Raw genomic sequence first — 27,477 nt, forward strand, 5'->3', positions numbered from 1 at the left:
AATTCACTTATTCTTACTGCTTCTATTTCTTTAACATTTCTCTTCTGAGTATTGCAAACCGACCCTAACTTAACATGTTGGACTACAGCTAAACCAAGAACTTGGTCCTACAGTGCTGCGTGAATAAGCAGGCGGTGTGGAAGTGCTTCTCAATGATAAGGAATATGCAGAATTTGTTACAGCAAGTGGATTTCAGGTGAGATACAAGAAAGAACCCTGTAAATGAGACAGCAAGAATGTTGTGGAAACTCCTTTGGTGGAAGTCTTTTAAAAACAGCTCACTTTTTCTTTCTGGCTGATTAAAGTTATCACTTTCCTAAAGGTAGTGGCTGATTCTAACCCTCCCAAAGTTTTAAGATTCTGTTTTTCAGTGCTTAAATAAAACTTTCTTCCCCAAAGTTATGCCACTCTTCTGTACACAGAGACTAAAAACTACAGAAAACAAGGGTACTAGAAAGCAGATTTTTCCCCAAAATGGGAATCCAGGAACATAAGACCTAGTTGTACATACGATCATCAGGAAGCTCCTTCCGGCAACATACTACTGAGATACAAGATTAAGGAAAAGCCTGGATCTTGGACAGAGGCACAGTTCAGGTTTCTAAAGTACACAAACACACAGCAAACCGTTGGAAAAAATATCACAAATGGTCTTACACTGACTGCACAGTTACATAATGATAAAGCTTAGTTCAATATCTCCTGGTAAAGAACGGATGTTATGAAGCTATAAAGACTGTGAGAAGTGATATTTTCACAGTTGGTCTCTCTATTTTTATCACTTTTCTCCCTATTTCCATCTTTCCCCAACACCCCAAAAGGAACTGACCCTGAAACTATAACTTTTTTCCTTTTTCTCTTTCACTTCTTAACTCCTCTTTGCCTTCCCCTTGCCTAGGCCATAAACCTCCAGTGACAGCTCTTAAGCCCCAGAGTCAATAAATGGGCAACACAGAACCAATCATTGTCTTGGCACATCTCATGCTGGTTACATGTTACCCTTTCCTTCTCAAATCTCCACCCACTCACTGGCTTTTCCCTTAAGCTTGTTCTCTAGAAAAACAAAATCCCTCTGGACTCTCACTGAACCACAGCTGCTTCAACCCAACTACATTTTTATTTCAAAGTCTTTTCAAACTTCAAAAAGATGTAGCATTCTTCAGGAGCACACCCCCGCTGCTGGAATTCTGCAAGAACTGGGGGCACAACTGTTAAGCGTTTCCTCAGAGCCAGTTAACTGCTTCAATAAATAACAGAGAACTACTCCACCTAGTGGACAGCCCATCTGCTGTGAAGTGGGTTTCAGTCTTGAAAAGCCAGGTTTTGGAAATGAACCTCTCAATTTTCCCTAATGCCAAATCATACAGCATTTGTACCCCCAGAAGATGGGAATGAAGAAAGAATCACTTTGAGTTTTTTTGGCTGCGATTTCTTTTTTTTGCAGATTATTAGTGGAAAGCCTTAAGGTTTTTAACTGAACAGAGCTTCGTATGTTTGTCGGAACTACACATTAAAAAAGAATAAACACCACCTTAAGACATATTGGGGTGGGGAGAGGGGTGGCATGACCCCTCTTACAAGAAGTCTTACAAAATGATCTGATTGCTCTGCCTTCCAGAGACACCAGATATCCCTTGACTGACAGTGTTAGCCCTACATGGCAAAAATGAAAACTTCTGTTGCCTGTGGTCTCCTGACGATTTATAGATCTTCCTACATCTCCTATTAGAGTGAGGGTCTTAAGGGCAAGGGTCTACTCCTGTTTTTCAGTAACCTTGGTCATATATAAAATAATCTTTGCCTTTTGAAATACTGAATGTCATGCTGTGCTAAGCCACCTCAGTTGTGTCCAACTCTTTGCAACTCTATGGACTGTAACCCACCAGGCTCCTTTGTCCATGGGATTCTCCAGGCAAGAATACTAGAGTGGGTTGCCATGCCCTCCTCCAGGGGATCTTCCTGGCTCAGGGATCAAACCTGTGTCTCTTACGTCTCCTGCACTGGCAGGTGGACTCTTTACCACGAGCACCACTTCAGTTCAGTCACTAAGTAGTGTCCGACTCTGCAACCCCATGAACTGCATCACGCCAGGCCTCCCTGTCCATCACCAACACCTGGAGTTCACTCAAACTCACGTCCATTGAGTCGGTGAGGCCATCCAACCATCTCATCCTCTGTCGTCCCCTTCTCCTCCTGCCCTCAATCTTTCCTAGCATTAGGGTCTTTTCAGAAGAGTCAGCTCTTTGCATCAGGTGGCCAAAGTATTGGAGTTTCAGCTTCAACATCAGTCCTTCCAATGAACACCCAGGACTGATCTCCTTTAGGATGGACTGGTTGGATCTCCTTGCAGTCCAAGGGACTCTCAACAGTCTTTTCCAACACCACAGTTCAAAAGCATCAATTCCTCGGTGATCAGCTTTCTTTATAGTCCAACTCTCACATCCATATATGACCACTGGAAAAACCAAAGCCTTGACTAGACGGACCTTTGTTGACAAAGCAATGTCTCTGCTTTTTAATATGCTGTCTAGGTTGGTCATAACTCTCCTTCTAAGGAGTAAGTGTCTTTTAATTTCATGGCTGCAATCAACATTGGCAGTGATTTTGGAGCCCCCCAAAATAAAGTCAGCCACTGTTTCCACTGTTTCCCCATCTATTTGCCATGAAGTGATGGGACCGGATGCCATGATCTTAGTTTTCTTGGGAAGCCCCAAATACTGAAAGTTTACCTCTAATTTCAAACTAAACTCTTGTCAGGAAGTTACTCAAAGCTATAATGTATATCAACATACATTCAAAGGTGGCTGAGATTTCTTGATTATATTAGCAAACCAAACTGGTCTTCCACCAGGGACTTCATATAAACATACACTACCTAAGCCAGTTCACATGTTCCGTAAATTTCTCGAGCCAGTGAACTTTTTCCTTTAAAGCACCTGCGGCACAAAAACCACAAGGTGGCAGAGCTCTGCTTCACAGGAGGAGCTACTGCAGAGAGCAACGCCTCCAAGCACACACCAGCCTGCTTTGTCTCAGCGACGACTTGCCCTGTGAGATGAGGATTTACTGTTCAAAACCACAGCGGTTTAAGTACCACTAGTTATATTAACTCCAACTATCATCACTAATCAGATCAACACTGCCCAATTTCTTTAACAGATATACAATTTATAACATGAATTAAAAATATGAATCTCAGTACAACTTCTCCAACCGCTTACTTTGAAGTATCAAAACAGAATTACACCCACAATAAAAATATTTTCAAATCTCATTTACATATATCAACCTTTATGTTGTTATTGTTCAGGTGCTAAGTCCTGTCCAGCTCTTGGCAGCACATCAGGCTTCTTTCCAGGACTTCACTATCTCCCAGAATTTGCTAAGATTCACGCCCACCGAGTTGGTAATGCTACCTAACCATCTCATCCTCTGCTGCCCTTTCCTCCTTCTGCCTTACAATCTTTCCCAGCATTAACATTTATAACCAACCCTTGTATCTATGCCACCACGGGATATGAACAGTCACATAAACTGTGGGTATTAACATTCCTAAAGATTGTAAAATTTTTTTAAAGACTCATAAGCAAAAAAGTTCATCAACCGGGCCAGAATAAGGGGTGTCTACACCAAATAGGCAGAGGGGATACCATATTCAAAGAAGGACAAGATATTACTCTAGACGGGATGAGGAAAAATATTCACCCAAATTTAGGCTGGCAGGATTTCAGCTGGACTAAACCCGTGAGCAGAACTTCGAGGCTGGAAAAAGTTAAGATTTTTCTAGAAGCAGCAGCATGATCAAAACTGAAGGTGAAAGTTCAAAGAACCCATTTGGGATACGATGGGACAAAGAGCTCCTATAAGCAAGCAATATGCGGTTAATCAGAAAAGATGAGACGTATGAACCCCACCTCACATTACTCTCACCGTCAGTTCCAAGGCATTCTGTTTTCACTGGCATTTCAGTTGGCTAAAATAAAATCAGCTTAGCAAATTTATTTTTAAATTTTCTTCTACATGGTCACCTATATAACTAAGAAATACACGCATATTAGCATCTAATTTTGCATGGAAAAAAACAGCAAACGCAAAGAGAATAACCTAACCTTGTTGGTCAAGCCAACTCCTTAAGTGTGATAACACTGCAGAATATTCACCTGCAGAGCACACTTAAGCTGTGTGGTTTTCTTCAACAACACTGAGCAACTGAGGCAGAGCTGAGATTTTTGCCAGTGGGTGTGATGAAGGGCAACAGAATGAAGAAGCTGAGCTGCTGAGAGGGGTGGAAGTGATTTCAACTTGTCAGGAGGCCAAGATGGAAGAGGGGTAAGAGATGAGAGGTCTCAACTCGTCCAGGACCGGTGCCATTCACAGAGGTAGAAGGGACAGGGAGAGAGCTGAACAGAAGAGAGGTTAGGCCCAAAGAGGAGTAAGCCCAACTTTAGGACTTCTGGGGCAAAAAGTCCAGAAAATCAAATCCACGGTGCGACCGTGAAAGTAAGCAGCAGAAACTGCATGGAGATGAAGGACCCTGGAAACTGGAAGGTAAAAAGGTGCCGTATGAACTCTACGGTAAACTGTGAGTCTCAAAAAGTCAGTGGAATTCAAAGTATACATACTTCCGGTGGAACCACAACCCCAATGGCCACGACAATGGCAATCCCTCTTGTTAAGAATCATGCAGAAGGGTGTGAGAGCTGCAGAAAGCTGCAGAGACAGACGGTGGGAAACCCCAAGAAGGGCCAAGGAGCAATCTTCTGAAATCCGCATCAAAGCGGCCCTACAGGTCGCAAAACCAGTCACTCTGGGGGCTTGTTTTATTTGACCTTTCCACAGCAATCTGCACTGATCTCCACATTTCCTGTCTTGAAATCCTCCTCTCTCCTGGCTTCCAAAACAGGTTACATTCTGAGTCTTCTTCTCCTTCTCTGGCTCTTGCTCAGCAGGCTTGGTTTCACTCCCTGTCAGACTATCTACCCTCTCTCTGTAGGTGGAGAAGAAAGGGAAGAGAGCTTGACAGTGAGTAAAACCAACCAGTTTTCATATAAACTGAGAAAACTGGACCCACTGTTCAATTTCTACTCTGTAGCTGTTTGAGTCTCCCACAATCCTCCACAGCACCCTCCTTTTCAGCCTATAAGAAGGAGGCCCTCATCTAGTCTGGAAAGGTGGGATGTTCCTTGACAAAGCGAGGTCAAGTTGAACCTGGACCTGATTGGGAACTTAGTTCCTAGTGTCTTCCGAATTCATGGTTGCGTGATTTTCAAATGTCTCTCTAGCCCATCTGGTCTGAGTCACAATGCCTACACAGCACCTTCAAACAGGTGTCTTGGAATCTCCTCATACTCTGCGATGTCTCAGAGCAACACCCCCACACCCCATCCTCTGCCAGGGTCCCTGTCTCAGTCACAGGCACCACCTCACCCCAGGAACCTGGACGTCTCCTCCAAACCTCTTTCCTCCTCAACCTCACAATCATTCAACTGCCAAACAGTGCCTATCTTCATCTCCCAAGTGTTCTCTATCCACCTCCTTCTTTCTGTCTCCACAACTGCCATCTCTCAAAAGCTGCTATCATCTCTTACCGATGCTCATACCAACCCATCTGAGCACTAGTCCCTGCCCCCGCTTATTTCTTCCCAACTAGGTCTAAGTTCAGCTCAACCTCCCTTCGTCAAGGAACACCCCACTCCTCCAGACTCGATGAGGTCCTTCCACTTATATGCTGAGCAGGAAGGTGGAGTGGAGAATTTGGGGAGAGTAATACAGCTATAGACCGAGGAGAAGTTTAATAATAGGTCCAACTTTCTCAGTTTTACATGATTTAATTTAAACAACTGCTAGAGATAAAAAGAACCAAAGATGGCAAATCAGTGACTCATTTCAGACCTTCCCTATTGTCTTAAGTGAACTCCAAACTTGAAAGATTAAACAGCTTACACAGTTAACTTCTTAGTAGCTTTATGTGAGCGTAGTGTTAGTCGCTCAGTCATGTCCGACTCTTTGGAACCCCATGGACTGTAACCCGCCAGGCTCCTCTGTCCATGGGATTTTCCAGGCAAGAATACTGGAGTTAGGTTGCCATTTCCTTCTCCAGGGGATCTTCCCAACCTAGGAATCGAACCCAGGTCTCCAGAACTGCAAGCAGATTCTTTACTCTCTGAGCCACCAGGGAAGCCGGAAGTTGCTTCATAATCATTGCCAACTAGTGTATCATTCCTCAAAAGAATTAAACATCTATCAGCACAACACTGGCTAGCACCACTGAGCTGCAACAACTTCCTACTGACCAAAGTCAGAGGAAAGTCAGTGGGGAAAAACTTTTGCAGGTAGGACACTTCTAATCCATCTAACAGGATATAATCTTCAATACCATCATCACCAGGGCCTCAAAAACTAAGTATCAGGAAGTAGAGCTAACTCTTCCTGTTTGATTATTCCTCTGTGCAAAATAATTCTTTAGCATATGTGCTGCTGAAGTGAGCACTCCTCCATGCAAAATAATGAGAAAAAGATACAACCAACAGATAAACAAACAAGTAAAACAAACAAAAAAACCAGAGTGACATGGAATCACGAGGAGAAAAACATTATACCTCTAAAGAAGCCACCTAGAGGAGATAAGACACTTTACACGCACTGCTTCGAATTCTTCACTAAGTCAAATCAAGGCATGGTCCCGACTCCTTTGATTTCTAAGTCTGACTATGCCATGGCTAAGGCTTCTTATCAGTGCCAAGACTGGTTCCTCTCATGTTAAGTTGAAGTTAGTTGCTCAGGTGTGTCCGAGTCTTTGTGAACCCATGGCTGTAGCCCACCAGGCTCCTCTCCAGACAGGAAACCTGGAGTAGGCAGCTTTTGCCTTCTCCAGGGATCTTCCTGACCTAGGGACCAAACCAGGGCCTCCTACATTACAGGCAGATTCTTTACCATCTGAGCCACCAGATTCTTCCCATACTGAACCATTTAACAGTCATTCAGTCCACAAATACTTATTTTCTACATACTTAATTCCAGGTACTGTACAAAGGGCAGCAGAATCAAAGGTGTCTAAGACTAGAGCCACTTATAATGCAAAAACTGCTGTTTGTATTAATGAGCTATGTATTCATACAGAAAGTAGTGAACAATACTTTACAGTAGGTTGGTCCATGGACTGGCAGCCTATCCATTACACCTAGGCCAGGGTATAAATCAACTATGTCCCTAAGCAAAATCCTTAGGTTAGCTAACTACTTCTTCTTACCAAGACTTTCGCAATGAAGGGAGTAAGGTACAGATTTACATTCTGGTACAAGCTCCTTATCTCATTACAGACTGGTGCTCCGAGAGCACTGAGCTAAGAGGAAATGAAGAGTAAGAAGAGAATGACAAATGAAGTTTGTCATTGTGACAAACTTTTGACATTTAAGCAAGTCTCACAAGGTAAATAAGATTCTGCCAGAAGATAACAAGGAAAAGGCATTTTAGTACATCCTACTCCTGGTGGCCAAGATTCTTACATTTGTTGGCCAAAAACGCTCTTGAAATTCTGTTAAATCCATTGAGTCCATGCTGACTGGCTGGATCCAGGTTTATTTCCTCTGGTTGTCCAAACTCATCCAACTCTGCGCACAGTATTAATAACTGATATCTATACACGCATTGGAGAAGGCAATGGCACCCCACTCCAGTACTTTTGCCTGGAAAATCCCATGGACGGAGGAGCCTGGTAGGCTGCAGTCCATGGGGTCGCTAAGAGTCAGACACGACTGAGCGACTTCACTTTCACTTTTCACTTTCAGGCATTGGAGAAGAAAATGGCAACCCACTCCAGTGTTCTTGCCTGGAGAATCCCAAGGACGGGGAAGCCTGGTGGGCTGCCGTCTATGAAGTGACTTAGCAGCAGCAGCAGCATACACGCATTTACTGAAAGCTGTTTGTTCTCAGTTGGTTCTAAACCTTTTCACTGGTTTTCCTCAGAATCACCTGTAAAGCTTTAAAGGGCAGTAACTCACTTTTCCACATAACAGTGTAACATCTGACATAGCACTACGTAGGCATACGTACAGTGGATTTAAGTTGAAAACTTAAAGCTGAACTAAGAACAAGTTTTATCAGCTGGTCAAAAGTTTTTAAGTATCTTGACCTTTGAGGATAACTCTTCCTAACTAGGGCTTCCCTGGCGGCTCGGCGGTAAAGAGTGCAGGGGATGCAGCGAACGCAGGTTCGATCCCTGGGTCGGGAAGATCCCTGGAGAAGGAAAGGGCAACCCACTCCAGTATTCTTGCCTGGAGAAGCCCATGGACAGAGGAGCCTGGCAGGCTACAGTCCACGGGGTCACAAAAGAGTTGGACACGACTTAGCAACTAAACAGCAGTAAAGAACCACCTGCTATCTCAAGCTCTCATTTTTTAATTCCAGAAAAACAGCTATTGACCTAAAAGTGCAGCTGATCACCCTCTAATAGTTCTGATTTGGTCTTGTGCTTCAGGATGAGGTATCCTGGTCCTTCCTGAGAAGACAATATAATAGCATCTTCATGGGATTTTTCACTGGTAGATTCTGGATGGAGATGGTGGTTAAGTTGCTTCAGTCATGTCCAGCCCTTTGCAACCCCATGAACCGTAGCCCGCCCGTCTCCTCTGTCCATGGGATTCTCCAGGCAAGAATACTGGAGTGGGTTGCCATTTCTGATTAGATACCTACTAAGCTTTCCTCCCTGGTAAGTATAAAACTACAGGTCGTCATGGTAAGGCTCAAATTTCTTAAGACTTTAATTACAGGAAAACATTTCTTGTCTTTGCTTTTTTTTTTTTTTAGGCCATGCCATGTGGCATGCCAGATCTTAGTTCCCCAACCAGGGATCGAACCCATGATGCCTGCATTGGGATCGTGGAGTCTTAACTATTGGACTGCCAGGGAAGTCCCCTGTCTTTTTATAAATAAGGACAGGCACTTGTATTATTCTGTCACTATACTCCCTCTGCCTAGCATACTGCAAGCATTCAACAACTTTTAAAAAAATAATCAAAACAATAAATATAGCAAAATATTATGCTTTTTTTTTTTTTTAAATAGCACCACCCATCACTGCCTTGTATTGAACATCAAACTGAGGGGGCACATAGTGGCTCCCCTCAAAGAGCAAAGACCCATTATGACATCAGTTATTTATCAAGAGTTTCTATTAGGTCTACCAAAAGCTACATTTCATAATAGCCTCATATAATACAGTTGACAGTCCCATTTCCTAGCAGCAAGATTATAAGGGAATGCAATGAATCAAAACTACAATAAAAATTGTGTGATTATCATACATCAAGTAACAATACTCTCAAAGTCACTGTAAGCCAATTCTGAAGAACAACAAAAGTTAGGACTGGCCATTTTGAGCTGCTGCTGCTGCGAAGTCGCTTCAGTCGTGTCCGACTCTGTGCAACCCCATAGACGGCAGCCCACCAGGCTCCGCTGTCCCTGGGATTCTCCAGGCAAGAACACTGGAGTGGGTTGCCATTTCCTTCTCCAATGCATGAAAGTGAAAAGTGAAAGTGAAGTCACTGAGTCGTGTCCAAACCTCAGCGACCTCATGGACTGCAGCCCACCAAGCTCCTCCATCCATGGGATTTTCCAGGCAAGAGTACTGGAGTGGTGTGCCATTGCATTTTGAGCTGAACATCCGCAATGCTATAAAAAACCAAATTTCCTTTTTCAAATTGTTCCTTAGGGCCAGATGGTCTTTATTTTGAAGTACTCAGCCCCGCCAGGGTATAAAACAAAGTTGCTGCACAAGCTCTGAACTCTTTACTCACTTTCTTCTTTCTTCCCTCCATCTTGCAATCTCCTCTGGAGTGTCTAACTTGATTTTCTTCATACCAGGAGCATGCATCTAAGGGGAAAAGGCCTGCTGAGTATCAGGAAGCATACTGTATGTTTTTGACTAAATCTCAAGAATTATAGGAGATAATGAAGATGCTGTACCCAACAGTACATTTACTAGCAGAGACAATTTTAAAACTAAGCAAGCAGGTTTTATCTATCCTTATTATGACTTTTCCGTTAGAGAAAAAAAGGGTAATTTTTTTCATGTCTTTAGTGCTATTGATTAAAAAGAAAAGCAAGCCATTATATAATCTTAGTTATAAAGCAAATGTCATCAATTTCTTGAGTAATATTAGATATTCATATGACTGACTATAGTTGAGGGAGTTAGCTAGAGAAATGATGAGTACACAAAATCTGAAACAGCAGTTTAGTAAAACAAGCACAGAATTTGCAGCTACGAAACCCAAGTGCAAGAATGAGTTCTGAGGCCCTGGGTAAATCATTTTATAAATCTTTTAAACAGGGCCAAGATTTATCTAGTCCACAGTGGATGATGACACTGAATAATGGATTATAAAAATGCCTTATCAAGTACAAAGGCTCATGAATGTTGCTTATTATTAGGCTATGTAGATAAAGTGCTATGAAGATAACAGATCAATGAAATAAGAAGAGCATGTATTTAAAAAAAAAACCAACTTACATTCCTCCAGTGGAACTGGACAATCTTCTCATGTGCACTAAAAGAGCAATCTACCTCAGGGCACTGTAAGGAGTTTTTTTTTGTAAGAAAAAAAAAAAAAAAGACTCAATTCAACATTTCCTATAAAAAACGTACCCTTCTACTATACATACAGACGTATTCTGCCATTATTACCTAGTATCCTGTCTATGTGGTATTATCCGTGAATACTTACAACAATCAGTTCAGTTCAGTTCAGTCAACAGCAAGACAAAACTCACTCCAAAACCAAGTTGCGTTCTAAAGGTATATAGTACAATAATACATAGCACTCACTTCTCCATTTGAGTGAACACAGGACATCAGCAATGCTGTAAAACGTTCTTATTTCCTAAAGTCAAGCATGACTCCTACAAACTGAAGAGCACTTACCTAAGAACTTCCTAGCTTTTTTTACTTCTCAACAGCTGCCAGACTTCCCTTCTCCTCTGCTGCCATCTCACCAACTCCTGAGGTGGAAGCTTCCCACCCTCAAACTGCAAATCCCAGGGTTACTGTCTCAACTTGTCTTCAAACATTTCTATGATAACTCTAAACTTTTACAGGAAGAAAGCTCAGAATTTCTACCAAATACACCCATTTTGCTAAATAAAATCAGGATAACCAAAAAACCTACTTTTGTATGTTCGGACATGTGTTTATCATACTTTTCTTGATTTTTAAAACCACGATCACAGGTATCACAAAAATAGTGAAAAACGGGTTCCTTTCTTTTCTGCAAATAAAAATGAAGAAACATTAGGCTTTGGGTGAGAACTCAATCAGCAGTAAAAATATGTAGGCTTTGATTTTTCACATACTCTTACATGTGGAAGAAGCTTCTGAATATATTTCTAATGAAGGGGTGATTCTATTTCTTTAACATATACATGAGGAAAAGCCAGGTTTGTTAAAAAAAAAATTTAAGACTTCCCTGGTGGTCCAGCAGTTAAGATTCTGTGTTTCGAATGCATTGGCAAGGTTTGATGCCTGTTCAGGGCTACCCAGGTGGCTTAGTGGTAGAGAATCTGCCTGACAATACAGGAGATGCAAGAGATGAAGGTTTGATCCCTGAGTCAGGAAGATCCACAGGAGGAGGAAATGGCAACCCACTCCTCGTTTCTTGCCTAGGAAATCCCATGGACAGAGATGCCTGGTGGGCTACAGTCCATGGGGTCACAAAGAGTCAGACATGACTGAGTGACTGAGCAGGCACACAGGAAACTAAGATCCCACATGCCACAAGGCATGGCCAAAAAACATTTTAATCTGAATAGAGTTAATATAAACCATGAATAGATTTCAAATTGGTAATCTAATTAAAATGCAGTAGAGCATATGTCAAAATAACCTAAAAATAAATATTCAGGGTAAAAACAGCATTTCTTCCTTTAGAATAAATAAAACAATGTGTGTGTGTATATATAAAACTACTAAATGAAAAAAAAAAACTAGGTAAATGATAGTTATTTTCTTATTCTCAATTTACTATTTTTATGTTTAAACATAAAACAAAAAATTACAATGATAAGACTATATAGGAAGTAAACTCCAATTGTTCAATGTTGAGATTATGTTATTAAATATATTATACACTCACAGTATTTTGTAAATATCAGCAACACAGTTTTGATACCAAAATGAAGGGTAGTAACTTCATGATATAGATCTTATTCAATTTATTCTAATGACATTATTTATACATCTTAAAAGTTGAAAGACCAGATTGTTAAGCTACATCAGAATAAAGGAAGTCTATTTTAAGGCTCAGTTTCTGAATATAATCAAGGGTTGAAAATACCCCAAAACTTTTCATTTCATCCTTCCCCTCCCAAGCTGCTAGTGGAGTCAGGCACGACTGAGCAACTTCACTTTCACCTTTCACTTTCATGCATTGGAGAAGGAGATGGCAACCCACTCCAGTGTTCCTGCCTGGAGAATCCCGGGACAGAGGAGCCTAGTGGGCTGCCATCTATAGGGTCACACAGAGTCAGACACGACTGAAGCGACTTAGCAGCTGCAGCATATATTTTTTACTTTATTGAAGTTCAATAATATTTACATTTATCTGTAATCATAACTCCCCATATTTACTCCTGATACTATATGTAAATGGATTGACTGTTTTCTTTTTGTACAATTTCTCCACTTTTTCACAAGAAGATTTTGCTTGAAGTTTTCACTTACAGCCAAGACCCTTAAAGATACTTTTATAGCAAAGCTATGGTGTGTCAATGATGAATGCAAAACAGAAACAGTTATGACAGATGAGATATGAAGCAGTGACATAGGGACCAAAGTGTCACATTTAAGAACATCTTTAAAAATACCTTTTTTTTCTGTTTTCTTCTGGGAGAGACGCTGAAGTCACTGACCCTTGCATCATGCTTTTGTGGAAAATAAGAATGTTTAACTGGAAAACAAAAAGAGATTCATAAATGTTAAAAACTGTACGATTATTTAATATTTTGCTAGAGCACGTCATAAATACTTGAGTTAACATAGTGGCAGCCCACCATTTCTAGAATCCTCCTGCAATGCAGGAGACCCAGGTTTGATCCCTGGGTCAGGAAGATCCCCTGGAGAAGGGAATGGCAACCAACTCCAGAATTCTCACCTGGAGAATTCCAGGGACAGAGGACCCTGTCAGGCTACAATCCATGGGGTCACAAAGAGTCCGACATGACTGAGTGACTTTCACTTCCACCCTTTCTAGGAAGAATAGTGATTCACACACAGTTCCTGCCTTACAAGTTCTGCACTTACAAGTCCCTCTGCCTGCACGGCCAACCCCCAGACATATGCACTGCAAGAGACTCGGGTTCCATCCTTGCGTCGGGAAGATCCCCTGGAGAAGGAAATGGCAACCCAGCCCAGTATTCACGCCTGGGAAATTCCATGGACAGATGAGCCTGGTGGGCTACAGTCCATGGCGCTGCAAAGAGTCAGACATGACTTAGCTACTAAAGAACAACTGATCCCTCATCTCCCTTAAGTCTCTGCTCCAATGTCACCTTACTTGTGACTGACTGACACTTAAATCTGCACTGCCTGTGACTCTGCTTTCTCTCTCCACAGCACTCACTGCCTTCTAATACGCACTGCTTTATTTTGTTTATTGTCTGTCATCTTACACCAGGAGATGTCAAGGCCTACGATAAGGATTCCTGAATGTTTTGCTCACTGCTGTACCCTCACTTCCTAATTCATAGTTGGAATTAGCCAAATAATTGCTGAACTAAATGAACAAGTCGGGAAAACGTAACTGTGGAACAGTGAGACATTAATGACCGGACTCCAAGAGTGCAAGGCAGTATCAGAAGAGGAGAGGGGAACAAGGGTGGAAGAGGAGGAGGAAATAGGGATGGAAAAGAAAGATAAGGGGTGGTACGGAGAGGCGTTAACAACCTACCTGGAGTGCTGTGGGGCTGCTGATGCCAAGGAAAACCACCAGGAGACTGCGTCCAGTACCGTGACGCTGAAGCCTGGAAATTCCAGGAAGGCTGGCCATTGGGTTGAGGCTGAGAATCGAAGGGGGACTGGGCGTCAAAGGGGGGCTGCGCCCCAGGGAGAATGTGGGCGTCGAAGGGGGGAGGTGCCCCGGGGAAAGTGCGGGCTTCCTCGCGGGGCTGTGCCTCTAAGGCAGGCTCGGACCCTGCTGCGGGAAGCGACGAAGGCGGCGGCGGCGGCGGCATCGCCCACAGCATCCAGTTGTTCGGCCGCGAGGCTCGGTCGCGTAGAGGCCCCAGGGTCGGAGTCAGCTCGGGGGCTGGGAACCACCCGGCGGGAGGAACGGCACCACCAGCCGGCTCACCCATCGCCACCTGCCTGGTGGTCAACCCTGCGTGCCAGTGCGCAGCAAGCCTTAGGCGTCACTTCCGTTATCGCCAATAGCAAGGATCAGCCAATCACAAGCTGATATGTCATCGGTCGGCGCCGGAAGAGTTTCCCTAGCGTTCGGCGGCTCGCTGGCTGCCTGTCGTGGAGTTCTGACTCGGCTTGGAGACACTTGTGTGCGTCTTCAGTGTCTGACCCCGCGGATGGCGAGGGATCTGATTGGGCCGGCCCTGCCGCCCGGGTTCAAGGCCGGCGGGTCGGCGGAGGACGAGGAGCGGGACTCCAGCCCCGGTAAGCGGCGGCGAGTTACCCGCCCGCCAGGCCCTCCCTCATCCTTTGAGCCCTAACTTCAACGTCAGCTCAGTGAAGCCTTTCCAAACTGTCACGCCCCCTCTATATCCATGGTTTGTTGGGTTTTTTTACCCTACTTAAATGCAACAGGTATTTAATAAACTTTTGATATAACTTGTTGATATAGCTGTCTACACCCATTACTCAGTAGTCTTATAGTCTTAACACATAACTGGTACCTCGTATTTGCCAAAAAAAAAAAAAAGATTCTCAGACCTCTCCCTGAGCATCCATCTCCTTTCCTGTTTGTTCTAATGTGTAGCCTGGGGCTGACTGAAGTTAGAAAACAGTAAAGCTGAAAGAATAACCTTCCCATTTCTGAATCTAATTTGCACTCTTGACTACCCAGAGGCCATGTTTCCACCTAGAGGTTTCTTTCCAGATCTTGTTTTCGCTATGGTTTTTAAAAAGTTAGGTGTTTATTTTACCAAGGAAAGTTCCCTTCAACAATGACTGAAGAAAAGTGGGGTTAACCCAATTTTTTATTTAGCACTGAGGTTTGAGATGGACCAAATTAATTTTATTTGACTACTCTGGAAAACTGAATTTGGAGAATTGTCCCCTGAGATCATGTTTTAAAACCGGGGTGCAGATGTTTTCTTGAGACAAGTCCCAACATCCAGATACTGCTTTGTGGAAGCTGAGTGGAACCTGAACCTATCTTACTCTGACTATTCTCTTCATCTGCAGTGACCTTCGTACCACTCATCTCAGCTACATTTGCAGTCACACACCGGGCCTTATTCCATTTCTGAAAACTTTTTTGGGGAGGGAGGAAGGCACCTCGTAGCTTGTGGGATCTTATTTCCACGACCAGGAATTGAACCCAGGCCCTCCACAGTGACACCATAGATTTGGAGTCCTAACCACTGGACCACCAGGGATTTTCCACCTCGCTGAAAAATTCAGTCTTATTCTCAGCCAGAACCCCATCATTCTGGATTACTCTCCTTGTTCAGTCGCTAAGTTGTGTCTGACTCTTTGTGACCCCATGGACTGCAGCATGCCAGGCTCCCCTGTCCTCCATTGTCTCCCAGAGTTTGCTCAAATTCATGTCCATTGAGTCAGTGATTCTATCTAACCATCTAATTCTCTACCGCCCTTTTCTTTTGCCTTCAATCTTTCCCAGCTTCAGGGTCTTTCCCAGTGAGTTGGCTCTTTGCATCAGGTGGCCAAAGGATTGGAGCTTCAGCTTCAGCATCGATCCTTCCAGTGAATATTTCAGGGTTGATTTCCTTTAGGATTGACTGGTTTGATCACCTTGCTGTCCGCGGGACTCTTAAGAGTCTTCTCCAGCACCACAGTTCGAAAGCATCAGTTTTTCAGTGCTCAGCCTTTTTATGGTCCAGCTCTCACGTCCACAAATGACTACTGGAAGAACCATAGCTTTGACTGTACAGACCTTTGTCAGCAAAGTGATATCTCTCCTTTTTAATATGCTTGGTTACTCTCATCACAGTTGTTTTTTTTTTTTTTTTTTTTTGGTTTTAGTCTCATTGAGCCTCTCTGCCTCAGTCCTGGTGGGCCTCCTTCCTTTTATTGTTTCTGTCCCTGCTTTACTTAGCCTCTGTGGTCCATCCATTCGTCCCTTCTCTTGTCAGTGTCTTCTGCTGCCTCTTCCCATCCAGTAATTCTGTAAATCCGTCTGACAAAACTTCCACCCTGTCTCAGTCCAGATGTTCACCTCTAGTGGACCACACCCAGGCTTCCACATGCTGCTAGATGAAACCTTGCGCCTCCACAGGCTAATGCTGCTACAAACCATAATCTCCTCCCTGGCTGGGTCCTCAGCTCTGCCCTGCCATCCTGTGATGTCTTCCTACACAGCTCTCCACCCCAGTGATCAGCTTTGACTTTTTAAAGCCTACTCTTTCTTCTTTAGCCTCTCCCTCCATCACAGAAAAAGTAGATACCATCTTAAAAAAACTTCCTCACTTTTCTGGTACTATGCCTAAAAACTCTCCTGCATCTCTGCCCGGCTCTTTCCGCTTCCCTTTGATTGTAGTGCAAGAGGGGAACTACCTCCTTCCAAGGCTAATCATTCCATTTTTACTCAAAACCCCTTCGCTCACTTCTCCTGGGGGTTCTTGGCCTTTGACATTTAAGTGGGACGTTCAGATTGTTCCCATCTTCCTGAAGACTACTCCACATCCCCCTGTTGCCGGGGTCCAGCCCCGGTGGATCCAGGGAATTCGAAGGTGGGGATGGCGTCGGCGTCTTTGGAAATAACTTATTTAATTACAGATAGAGAGGGATTAGGAGATTGGCAGAGAAAAAGAGGCTGAATAGCTTGGTTCACGTGGGATACCAATCACCACCTACGTAGGCCGCAGGCGTCTTCCCGTTCTCCCGAAGGAGAGGAGGCACTGAGGGCCCCCAGTCCAATCTTAGAAGCCCAGGCAAAATTAATAGGCTTGGTGGGTACCCGTGTACCAGATGGGAATTTGGCCAGAAAATAGTAGGAGAGAAAAAGGGGCTGAATAACTTGGTTTACATGGGATACCAATAAAATTCCAAGACAAGGAATTTGCACCATCTACGTTGGGCCACTGGTGCCACTTGAATATCGGAAGGTGCCCCTCCTTGGGCTCCTTCTCGCGTGGGCTTGAAAACCGGGGCAAATAAGTAGACTTGGAGGGCACCCACGCTCCAGATGGGAATTCAGCCAGAAAAACGGGGAGCAGAAAAGGACGACATGAGGGAATCAGTCTTTCCGGAAACTGATCCGATTTCTTTATTTTGGGGTTTGCTTATATACCTTTGTTACACATAGGGATGAATACAGAGTCATGTGGGGGTCAGCAGTCCTGACCTTTATCAAAATCAGGTGCTTCACATAAATGTATAACAAAAAAAGGTCTTATCATCTTCTGGCCATGAGTGAGACCTGCTGACATTCTATGATCCTTTCTTTCTGATAACCAAAAACCTTATTTCTTCCAAGCGTGTTTTTTCTTAAACCAGGCACCACCCTCCAGATAAAGTTACATTCCTACAGGGTGAGGGTGTAGTGAGTTACAATCAAGAAAGGAATTTATTTAACCCAAGGTTAACATGATTAATCTTAAAGGTTAATGCTTATTTCTCCTATATGCTTAAAGATTAATACTTATTTCTCCTATATGTTAGTTATATTCATTATAAGGGCAGGGAACATGGAAATTTAGCAGCAAACATCAGCCCAACAAATGAAAATCCTTTCATCAATGCTCCCCTTAAGATCTATTTAAGATAGCAATAAAGTTACATTTTTACATAAAAAAGACACAGTGATTTATAACAAAGCGCAGTGATCTATTACAAAAGAGAAAATCCATTAACTCAAAAAGTCTAGTATTGCTAACATCAAAAACTACTATATTTCCTTTTCTATATTCCAAATACATTGATTAATATATTCCCAGGTGCCTAAGGATATGGAGGCCTGCCGGCAATCATTGACTCAATGAGAAGAAAAAGCCCCATGCTAATTAAGACTCTCAAAATACTCCAGAACTCTCTGTGCTGTTTATGGTTAAGAGGTAGTAAACAATCATGTGGCGGGAGTATGGATAATCCTGTCACACAAGCTAGTGTGTCAGCAGAGAGGTTTGACCTGAGACATCCTTGTCCCACCCAGAGCAGGGAATTAGCAGCAATTTTTGACACAACAAATGAAAAACCCTTCACCAATATAATTCCTAACCAACCCACTATACTAATAATTTCTAACTCCCCAAAAGAATTTGCCTTTAGTAAGTTTAAAACATCTCGTGCCTCTCAGATTGGGAGGCTGTAAACAATCACACGTGGCCGGACGAACCTATACAGGCGGGCTAGATAACCAGAGGAGTCCGTAAGCTGAAACACTCTTGTCATGCCCAGGAATTTTTATTGCCTTGGAGCTGCATGTTTACTCCTTCTCGGAGAGAAACGGTTATGGGGGAGAGCATAAAACAGACTCTGGTTTTGGGGTTAGATGCTCGGGAACAGGGGGTTTCCTGAGGCTTGATCACGCCTTTGCGTATGCCAAGCCTCCTTCCTCATGACCTTTGCCATGGGCGGAGTTCCTCACGCTGGTTCCCGACACCCTGTAGCTGCTGCTGTCTCTCTCTGACCAACTCTGGACCTTCACCGTTTTCTTCTTAACCCACTGCATCCTGGCTTCTGTTCTTCCCAGTCCACTGAGACTGCTCTCACCAATCTCACTGCAAAAATAAGCAATCCGCCAGTTGTCTCTCAGCACGTTTTTTCATTAGTAGCTTTTTCTGTTTACGTGTTTATTTTTGGATGCACTGGGTCTTCATTGCAGCTTGCAGGCTTTCTCTGGTTGTGATGAGCCGGGGCTTCTCTAGTTGCGGTGCATGGGCTTCTCACTGCGGCGGCTTCTCATCATGGAGCACCGGCTCCAGGGTACGTGACTTCAGTAGTTGCTGCATGTGGACTCGGTCGCTGTGGTTCATGACCTCTATATGGGCTCAGTAGCTCTGGTGCACTGGACCAGAGGTTGAACCCAGGTCCCCTGCATTGGCAGGCAGATTCTTAACCACTGAACCTCTCAGGAAGTCCTTCTCAGCAACTTGTTGCTAAATTCAAGGCACTCTTTTCAGTCCTGATCTTGCTTGACCTCACAGCAACATCCCCTCCCCCACTCCCACTCCCATGATCCCTCCTTCTCTCCTCTCTTGGCTCCAGCCACTCTGAGCACATTTCTAGATGTGTCAGCCCCTTCGGCTTGCAGGGCATTGCAGGTGCTTTTCCCTCTGCGTGGACCACGTTTGCCCCAACCCACACTCCGTTTGCCCAGCTAACTCAGTCTCATTCTTTGACCTCAGCCCACCCAGCACTCTTTCTGGGCAGCTTTCTCTGATGTCACTACCTACTCCCATCAAAAGACACTTGGATGCTCCTTCTTGATATTTCTGTGACTTAAGCCTGTCACAGGATCAGCAAGCTTTTCCTGGACCAGACAGTAAATATTTTAGACTTTGCCCATCAACAGGCAAAATCAAGATTATTGTGAAAGTCTGTATGAAACAAAAGAGAAAACAAATTTCCACAAAATTTTTTAAGTCTTCATTGAATTTATTACAATGTAGCTTCTGTTTTATGTTTTGATTTTTTAGGCACATGGGATCTTCACTCCCTTACCAGGGATTGAACCTCCTTCATTGGAAGGTGCAGTCTTAAGCTTGGGACCACTAGGCAAGTCCCTAAATTTTTACTGTTGAAATTGAAAACATAATATGAGTATAATTCTTTTGTCGTATAAACGTACTAGTGAGAAGAATGGAATTGCTTTAGAGGGAATAACATTTTACTTAATTGGTGTTCAGAGTCAGTTTCCTGTTACGATCAGTCACTGATCTGTAAAGAGGTTTGATGTGCTATATACTGAATATTTCTTTTTGTGTCTGCATAATTCTGTCTGATAGACATTACAAGGGGAACATAATGGAATATATAAGACATAATCTGTATTCTTATGGAAGTTGTAATCTGTTGGTAGAATTACCACTGCAGCGGGAGAGCTGCCTTAATAACATGCATCACTGCTCTAGGAGTGAGATGGAATTGTTCATTACAGGCACCTAAAACAGTATTTTGAGACATTTTCTATAGTTCTATAAAAAAGGGAAGCCAGGCATATCCTCAGTTTTATTAGAAAGTCTGTAATGGTGCTTATATTGTACTAACTTATGTTTTCAATATTCTTTTTTTAATATTACCATTTCTTAGTATTATTTTATTGTGTAATAATTATTTATTTTGACACAACCCAAATGGAAAATAAATAATTATATTCTGAATGTTACTTTTTTACATTATTTTTCCTGCGATCATTTTTTAAAAAAATAAGGCCTTACATTCTTCTCAGAGGAGTTTTGTCTTCGTCTGTTTATTCCCATCTTTAAACATATATCCCATGTGTTTCTTTAAAAATTCAAGGCAGATTTATCTCTTAGTTATAATACAGCACCTGTTTAACCCATTTAACCTTTTAATCATTTGAACTTTACAAAAGAGTATTAAAACCTCATCTTGATTGGAATCAACCCAAAATTAGCCAGTAGTGTCAAATCGACAAATTACATTGATAACACCCATATATAAGAAAAGAAAGGAGCAAAAGAGAAAAAAAATAAAGGAAAAAGAAAAAACTTCCCTCCTTAATATTTAGAAACAAGAAGATGGAAAGAACCAATCATGGGAATGAAATGTAATCTCTTCATCTCTTTCAAGGGATTCCCTGGTGGCTCAGACTGTAAAGTGTCTGCCTGCAGTGTGGGGGACCTGGGTTCGATCCTTGGGTCAGGAAGACCCCCTGGAGAAGGAAATGGCAGCCCACTCCAGTACTCTTGCCTGGAAAATCCCATGGACAGAGGAGCCTGGTAGGCTACAGCCCACAGGGTCACACAGAGTCAGACACGACCGAGTGACTTCACTTTAACTTTTACCTTTAATCTCTTTCATGTTAAACTATGACCCCCCCCTAGAATTTAGAAGAAAGGATTCTGTGTGGAACGTGGTGTTCTCCCCTTCTTGCTATCTTGTAAAAGGTGCTTTCTCTGGGATTAGTACTACATACAGAGATAAACCAGAAATCAGTAAGGGCATTATTCATCACAATCAGAAGTCATATGTAATCTCCATTTATGGTTGAGGAACATTTACATACTAAGACATTAACTATTCTGCAATCTTAAACAGCAGTGGGAGACATGAGTTCTGTCCCTTAATTCTTAATGTTTTCTGCCTTTTGCTGCTTGATTGTTCTTTTCTAGGCATGCTGTGTCACAAATTTAGCATTTTTTTTTCTAAAAGTCCTTCCTTTATTTAATGATATATAGAAGAAAATGCATCCAATTTGTTAAGATAGGGACTTCCCTGGCAGTCCAGCGGTTAAGACTCCACATTTCCACCGCTAGGGGCATGGGTTCAATCCCAGGTGGGAGAACTGAGATCTCACATGCTGTGCAGCACAGCCAAAAATCAGTCAGTCAATCTTATTTAAAAGAAAAAAGGGAGGGCATGGCATGGGAAGATTAAATAACATTCAGATCACACAGCTAATAAGCAGCTGAGCTGGAATTCATGGCTAGAGTCTGACCCCAAAGCATACAGCATAACTAACGCCTTTATACTATCAGTTTTGTCTTGTCACTTTGCTTACTTTGCTTTAGCCACCCCGGCCGCTTTGTCCCTCAAGCACTTCAAGCTTGTTCTCTCCATAGGACCTTTGCAGCAGTGATTCCCCCATCTAGAATGTTCTTCCCTCAGATTGTTCTGTGGCCACTGTCATCATTTAAGTCTCCGTACAAATGTCTTCTCAGGGGGACCTTCCCTGACCTCTGTCTTTAAAATTACCCTCCCACGTGTTCACAGTCACCTTTTAAATTTATTTTCTAAGTTATGTCTCTAGAAGTATTTACTCAGTAAACATTTGTTGAATGTTGACCGTTTGTTGAATGTTGTTTGGTGTAGTGGTTAAGAGGCTCATATCATAACTCCTCTGTTTAGTTGTGTAGAACTGGGCGAGATACTATCTCTTTGCCTTAGTTTCCTTGTCTGCGAGATAGACTACTGTCCTAATAAGGTTGTTGTCAGAATTAAGTAGGTAAATGCACAGAAGTTTCTCTTAAGTTCTTGCTGTTGTTAATACTGAGTGAATAGCATACCTGGAAAGCTCTTTGGAAAATCATATTTCCAAGTCCTCCGCCAGGCCAACTGAGTCAAAATCTCTGGGGCAAGGGCCCAGGAATCTCTTTTTTTTAATAATATTTTGGTGAATTTATTAAACATCCAGGCTTGAGAACTACAGCAGTAGAGTTTTGGCATCACTGCTCAGAATCGACATAGACAATTTTGTGTGTGTAACGTCTTGCAATAATAATTTTTGCTGAGCCATAAAGTAGGAGCAGTTGGCTCTGTTGGTGGGCCTGGAAGACCATTATCCCTCCCTCAGCATCCCCACCCCAGTGCAGCCTCATTCTCTTCTCTGAGTCTCTGTCAGGAAGGAGTAGAATTTAGAGTGGGTCTGCCCTTGTCTCTGCTTGGAAATAATCTTGAACAGAAAACTAACTGAGAAGTATGATAATGCTAGTAAAGATATTTTTAAAAGTGGTGATTCTTAGAAACCAGAATGAAGAATTTTGATTTTTAACGTTATTAAAGTATGAAATGGCAGATTTGTTGTTTGGTTATCTCCTGTGATGTATTATCTACCATATGTTGTCTGCTAGTAAAAAACAAATCATGAAACCATTTGGCAGTTGCACCAACCAATATTACAACCAATGCAAAACCTGTAAGATATCAGGGAAATTACATGCTGTTGCTGTAAGATCAGGTTTTAAAGTTTTTGTGAATCTCATAGGTAACACTGTATAAGATATGATCCCTGCCTTCCTGGAAAGACAAAACTACTATACAGAACAAGAGCAAACGAGGTTTAAGTCCGTAATAAATGATAGCCCGCCAGTGCTGTGAATTTCAGAAAACAAAGTGTGAGATGTCAGCTCAGGCAGCAGTCCCCAGCCTTTTTGGTACCAGGGGCCCGTTTCGGGGAAGACAGTTTTTTCACAGATGGGGTAGGGGGGTGATTTCGGAGTGATTTCAAGCACATCGCATTTATTGTTCACTTTATTATTATTACATGTGTCCCCACCCCAGATCATCAGACATTCGATCCTGAAGGTTGAGGACCCCTGAGCTAAGAGATTCACTGAAACAGTTGTGACTACTTACGACAAACACAAGACATCTTTTTCAGTTGCAGGACCAGCTCTGCCTCCTAATTATAAAAGCAGTAGTTCAGAATCATCAGACAGCGACGAGGACAGTAGTTCTTTATCTGAAGAAGGAAATCAAGAATCTGAAGAAGACGACACTGGTCCACCAGCACGGTCAGTCCGTTATTACATTAAATGGTAAACCAAGCTCCAAATCTGGTACATATTGGTTAGAGTAGATAGCTGGTAAGGGGCTTCCCTGGTGGCTCAGATAGTTAAGAATCTGCTTGCAGTGCAGGAGACCCAGGTTCAATCCCAGGGTCGGGAACATACCCTGGAGGAGGAAATGGCAACCCATTCCAGTATTCTTGCCTGGAGAATCCCATGAACAGAGGAGCCTGGTGGGCTACTGTCCATAGAGTTGTAAAAGAGTCAGACACGACTGAGCAACTAACACTTTCGCTTTACTTTCTCAAGGAGCTATCATAACCTGTATTTATACAGCACAAGAAGAAATCACTTCATATTTCATTTCCTCATGAACTATACCTTTTATAGAAAAATGTATCTTAGTAGTATATAGCTCCAGAGATATCTAGATAAACGTCTTATATAAAGGATTTTTCCATAAGGTATTATTGAAGTGATTAAATATGCTGAATAAACCATACATCTTCTTTCAAAAATTGTATGTGCAGTGTGTGCTTTTTGTTTAAGTAAATGAAGAATTCCCTCTGACCTAGCCTTACTCGCCAGAGGCCCATGTAGATAAGAAATCAAATCTTTATTATTGGATAGCAAGGGTTTTTTTTTTTAATGCATTTTAATGACTAAGGGACAAAAATAGCAACCCTTACAAAAGTGAATTTAAAAGCCAATGTCATAAAGTCTTTGCTTAAAAATATCTCGAAAGTAGAATATTTGAAACTTCACTGATTAGAGTCTTTATCAACACAGAAAATACAGAAAACTGATACACTACTGCTGTAAAGAAGTAACCAGTCTCTATTTTAGACCTCAATGAATTCCCAGAAAAGATTAGTATAAGATCTGTGGTAGCTTTTCTTTTTTACTTGGCAAGATAAATTTATTATTTCAGAGTTTATACAACTAAGTTGAAGTTAATATGTTTAAAAATCAAAATTTCCCTATGAAAAAGCTTCTGACATACATGTACAAAATTACACTATGTTTTCAGAAAACTGAGGAGAAATCAAGACGGCGACGACGATGATGATGATGAAGGGTTTTTTGGACCAGCTCTTCCTCCTGGGTTTAAAAAGCAAGATGATTCTCCTCCACGGTAAGAATGTGTACCCTTTCAGGACGTCTTTTCTCGAGTCTGTTAATTCATTAAAGAGTTGTCTGAAATTGTTTTTTTGTTTGTTTGCTTTGTTTTTTAATTTTTTTTTTTTTTTTTTTTTTTTTGCTGCATTGGATCTTATTAGTTGCGACATGTGTGATCTAGTTCCCTGACAGGATCGAACCTGGGCCACCTGCATTGTGAGCTCAGAGTCTTAACCACTGGACCACCAGAGAAGTCCCTGAAATTGTTTTTTAACTTATATTTTTATAACATTTGAAACACATTTGAAATGAAAAAAAATTTTAAATCCACATAAGAAAAATAATTATTTACATGTTTATGACACTTAACAATTCATGAAAAACAGTCACATCTCTTATTTGATACTCACAACAGAGGTCTGTGACAGGTTGGGTGAAACGTGACCCTCCCCCCACCCTCCCCCCCCCCTTTTTTTTAACAAAGTTTCACATATAGCCAATGACTAGAATCCTGGTTTTTGATCTTTTTTTTTTTCTTCCTTTCTTTCTTTTTTTGGCTGCACCACTTGACATATGAGATCCTGGTTCCCCAACCAGGGATCTAATTCAGACATCTTCTTAATTATTTATTGAAAGAACAGACAAATCCCTATGTACCAAATTACACAGTTAACCTCAAATGTGTCATCCATGGATTAAGATAGCAACACAACCCTTACAGAATTGCCATGGTGATTGAGATGTCGTATCTGTATACATATATAAACGTATGATTCTTCTATAGTGCCTCGCACAGAATAAACATATAGTAAATATTGTCTTCTCGAAATTACAAAATTTTTAAATGCTGAATATGAAATTGCACACCAAATTGTTTATAATTCATAACATTATATCCTAGTGTGCAAGAACAAGTAGGAAAGGCTGTTGTACATTTTATATTCAGAGGTTGTAATCACAATTGTCAGCTTCTAATTTTCATTTAACTTTCTGGAAATAACTGCCTCTGACTATAACTCAAAAAAACACTTTTTGTTGTGAATAAAAAACAGTTTTTGTAATGGTGTCTGCAAATAAAAGGATACTTATTATTTAAAAAAATAAGAGGGCTGGGCAATCTGTGGCTGTTTTTGTATGGCCCCCAAGCTAAGAATGATCATTAGGGGGCCATCATGGGAAATAGATGGGGAAACAGTGGAAACAGTGTCAGACTTTATTTTGGGGGGCTCCAAAATCACTGCAGATGGTGACTGCAGCCATGAAATTAAAAGATGCTTACTCCTTGGAAGAAAAGTTATGAGCAACCTATAGCATGTTGAAAAGCAGAGACATTACTTTGCCGACTAAGGTCTGTCTAGTCAAGGCTATGGTTTTTCCAGTAGTCATGTATGGATGTGAGAGTTGTACTGTGAAAAAAGCTGAGCGCCCAAGAATTGATGCTTTTGAACTGTGGTGTTGGAGAAGACTCTTGAGAGTCCCTTGGACTGCAAGGAGATCCAACCAGTCCATTCTGAAGGAGATCAGCCCTGGGATTTCTTTGGAAGGACTGATGCTAAAGCTGAAATTCCAGTACTTCGGCCACCTCATGCAAAGAGTTGACTCATTGGAAAAGACTCTGATGCTGGGAGGGATTGAGGGCAGGAGGAGAAGGGGACGACAGAGGATGAGATGGCTGGATGGCATCACGGACTCGATGGACGTGAATCTGAGTGAACTCCGGCAGTTGGTGATGGACAGGTAAGCCTGGCGTGCTGCAATTCATGGGGTCGCAAAGAGTTGGACACGACTGAGCAACTGAACTGAACTGAACTGAACCAAAAAGGCAAAGACTGATATGCGGCAGAGACCGAATGTGGCCCTCAGAGCCTAACATTTTCTGCCTGGCTTTTTATGGGAAACTTGCTGACTGCTGGGATGTAACATTCCTTTCAAGAAAATAGTTATTAGAGGCATAGCAGTTTCTTAAGAATTCTGTCTTGACAATAATATATGTTTGAAATAAACAGGTGGTAGGATATATTGGAAGCAAAACCTTCCATAAGCCTGTAGCATGCCATGGTTATGTTCCTTTACTATATTTTAAGATTGTATGTTTTAGTAATTTTATCCTCACAGAATTCCCCAAGGCCAGAGAATTGAGCTGTACTTGCATTTGTAGATCTGCTAAAAACTCAGAAAAAACTCTTACAGCACTTCCTTATACTTTATAAATGACAACTGATTTGATCTCTCTTAATACCACACTTTGCATTTTTCATATGTAGAATTGTTTCTGTTCATAGCAGTTTTATGAACCAAGACAAGAGGTAACTAAGTGGCCAGGATCAGAACCCAGACCTTGAGACTCTAGTACTGTTTTTGCCCTGCTGGGAAACCTGTGTGTAAGACTCTGATTGAACATAGTGCCATCTGGAAAATTCAGCTTAGGACATTATTGCCATCTTGGTTGGTTCCACTAACACAGGGACATCTCTGGAAAAGAGCAAAGATAGAATGGAGAAACTTAACAGTATGAAAGAGAGTAGAAAGTATCATTCCTCTTTTTGTTTTTTCCACACAAAAAGTAGCACTCTCTCTTTTGAAGACCCAGAATTTCAGCAGGTTTTCTCTTTTGAATAGATGTTAGTTGCCTCAGACTCTGGCGATAGGGCAACTTGAAAGAAAATGAACTTTAACATCACATATACCGGAGTTCAAACTCCAGCTCTGGGCACTTCCCTAGCAGTCCAGTGGTTAAGCCTCCATGCTTCCAATGCAGGGGAT

The 27,477-nt window shown here is 42.1% G+C and overlaps 2 protein-coding genes across 3 annotated transcripts in view; one reads left to right on the top strand and one right to left on the bottom strand.

Moving 5' to 3' along the window:
- Nucleotides 1–14,375, bottom strand: part of NUFIP1 (nuclear FMR1 interacting protein 1) — a 32,629-nt gene extending 18,254 nt beyond the window's left edge. The window contains exons 1-5 of the mRNA XM_040267216.1: nucleotides 13,941–14,375; nucleotides 12,859–12,941; nucleotides 11,166–11,264; nucleotides 10,511–10,573; nucleotides 9,795–9,871 (exon numbers count right to left, since the gene is read on the bottom strand). Of these exons, the coding sequence (XP_040123150.1) occupies nucleotides 9,795–9,871; nucleotides 10,511–10,573; nucleotides 11,166–11,264; nucleotides 12,859–12,941; nucleotides 13,941–14,346 (728 nt within the window). The 5' untranslated portion in view covers nucleotides 14,347–14,375. The remainder of the gene's footprint in view (nucleotides 1–9,794; nucleotides 9,872–10,510; nucleotides 10,574–11,165; nucleotides 11,265–12,858; nucleotides 12,942–13,940) is intronic.
- Nucleotides 14,376–14,456: 81 nt separating this feature from the next.
- The window catches only part of GPALPP1 (GPALPP motifs containing 1), a 34,233-nt gene continuing 21,212 nt past the window's right edge, over nucleotides 14,457–27,477 (top strand). For both annotated transcript variants that reach the window (XM_040267217.1, XM_040267218.1), the window contains exons 1-3: nucleotides 14,457–14,656; nucleotides 23,469–23,601; nucleotides 24,626–24,730. In XM_040267217.1, the coding sequence (XP_040123151.1) occupies nucleotides 14,569–14,656; nucleotides 23,469–23,601; nucleotides 24,626–24,730 (326 nt within the window). In that variant the 5' untranslated portion in view covers nucleotides 14,457–14,568. The remainder of the gene's footprint in view (nucleotides 14,657–23,468; nucleotides 23,602–24,625; nucleotides 24,731–27,477) is intronic.

The sequence above is a fragment of the Oryx dammah genome, unplaced genomic scaffold (assembly GCF_014754425.2).
Source record: "Oryx dammah isolate SB20612 unplaced genomic scaffold, SCBI_Odam_1.1 HiC_scaffold_24, whole genome shotgun sequence".
NCBI lineage: Eukaryota > Metazoa > Chordata > Mammalia > Artiodactyla > Bovidae > Oryx > Oryx dammah.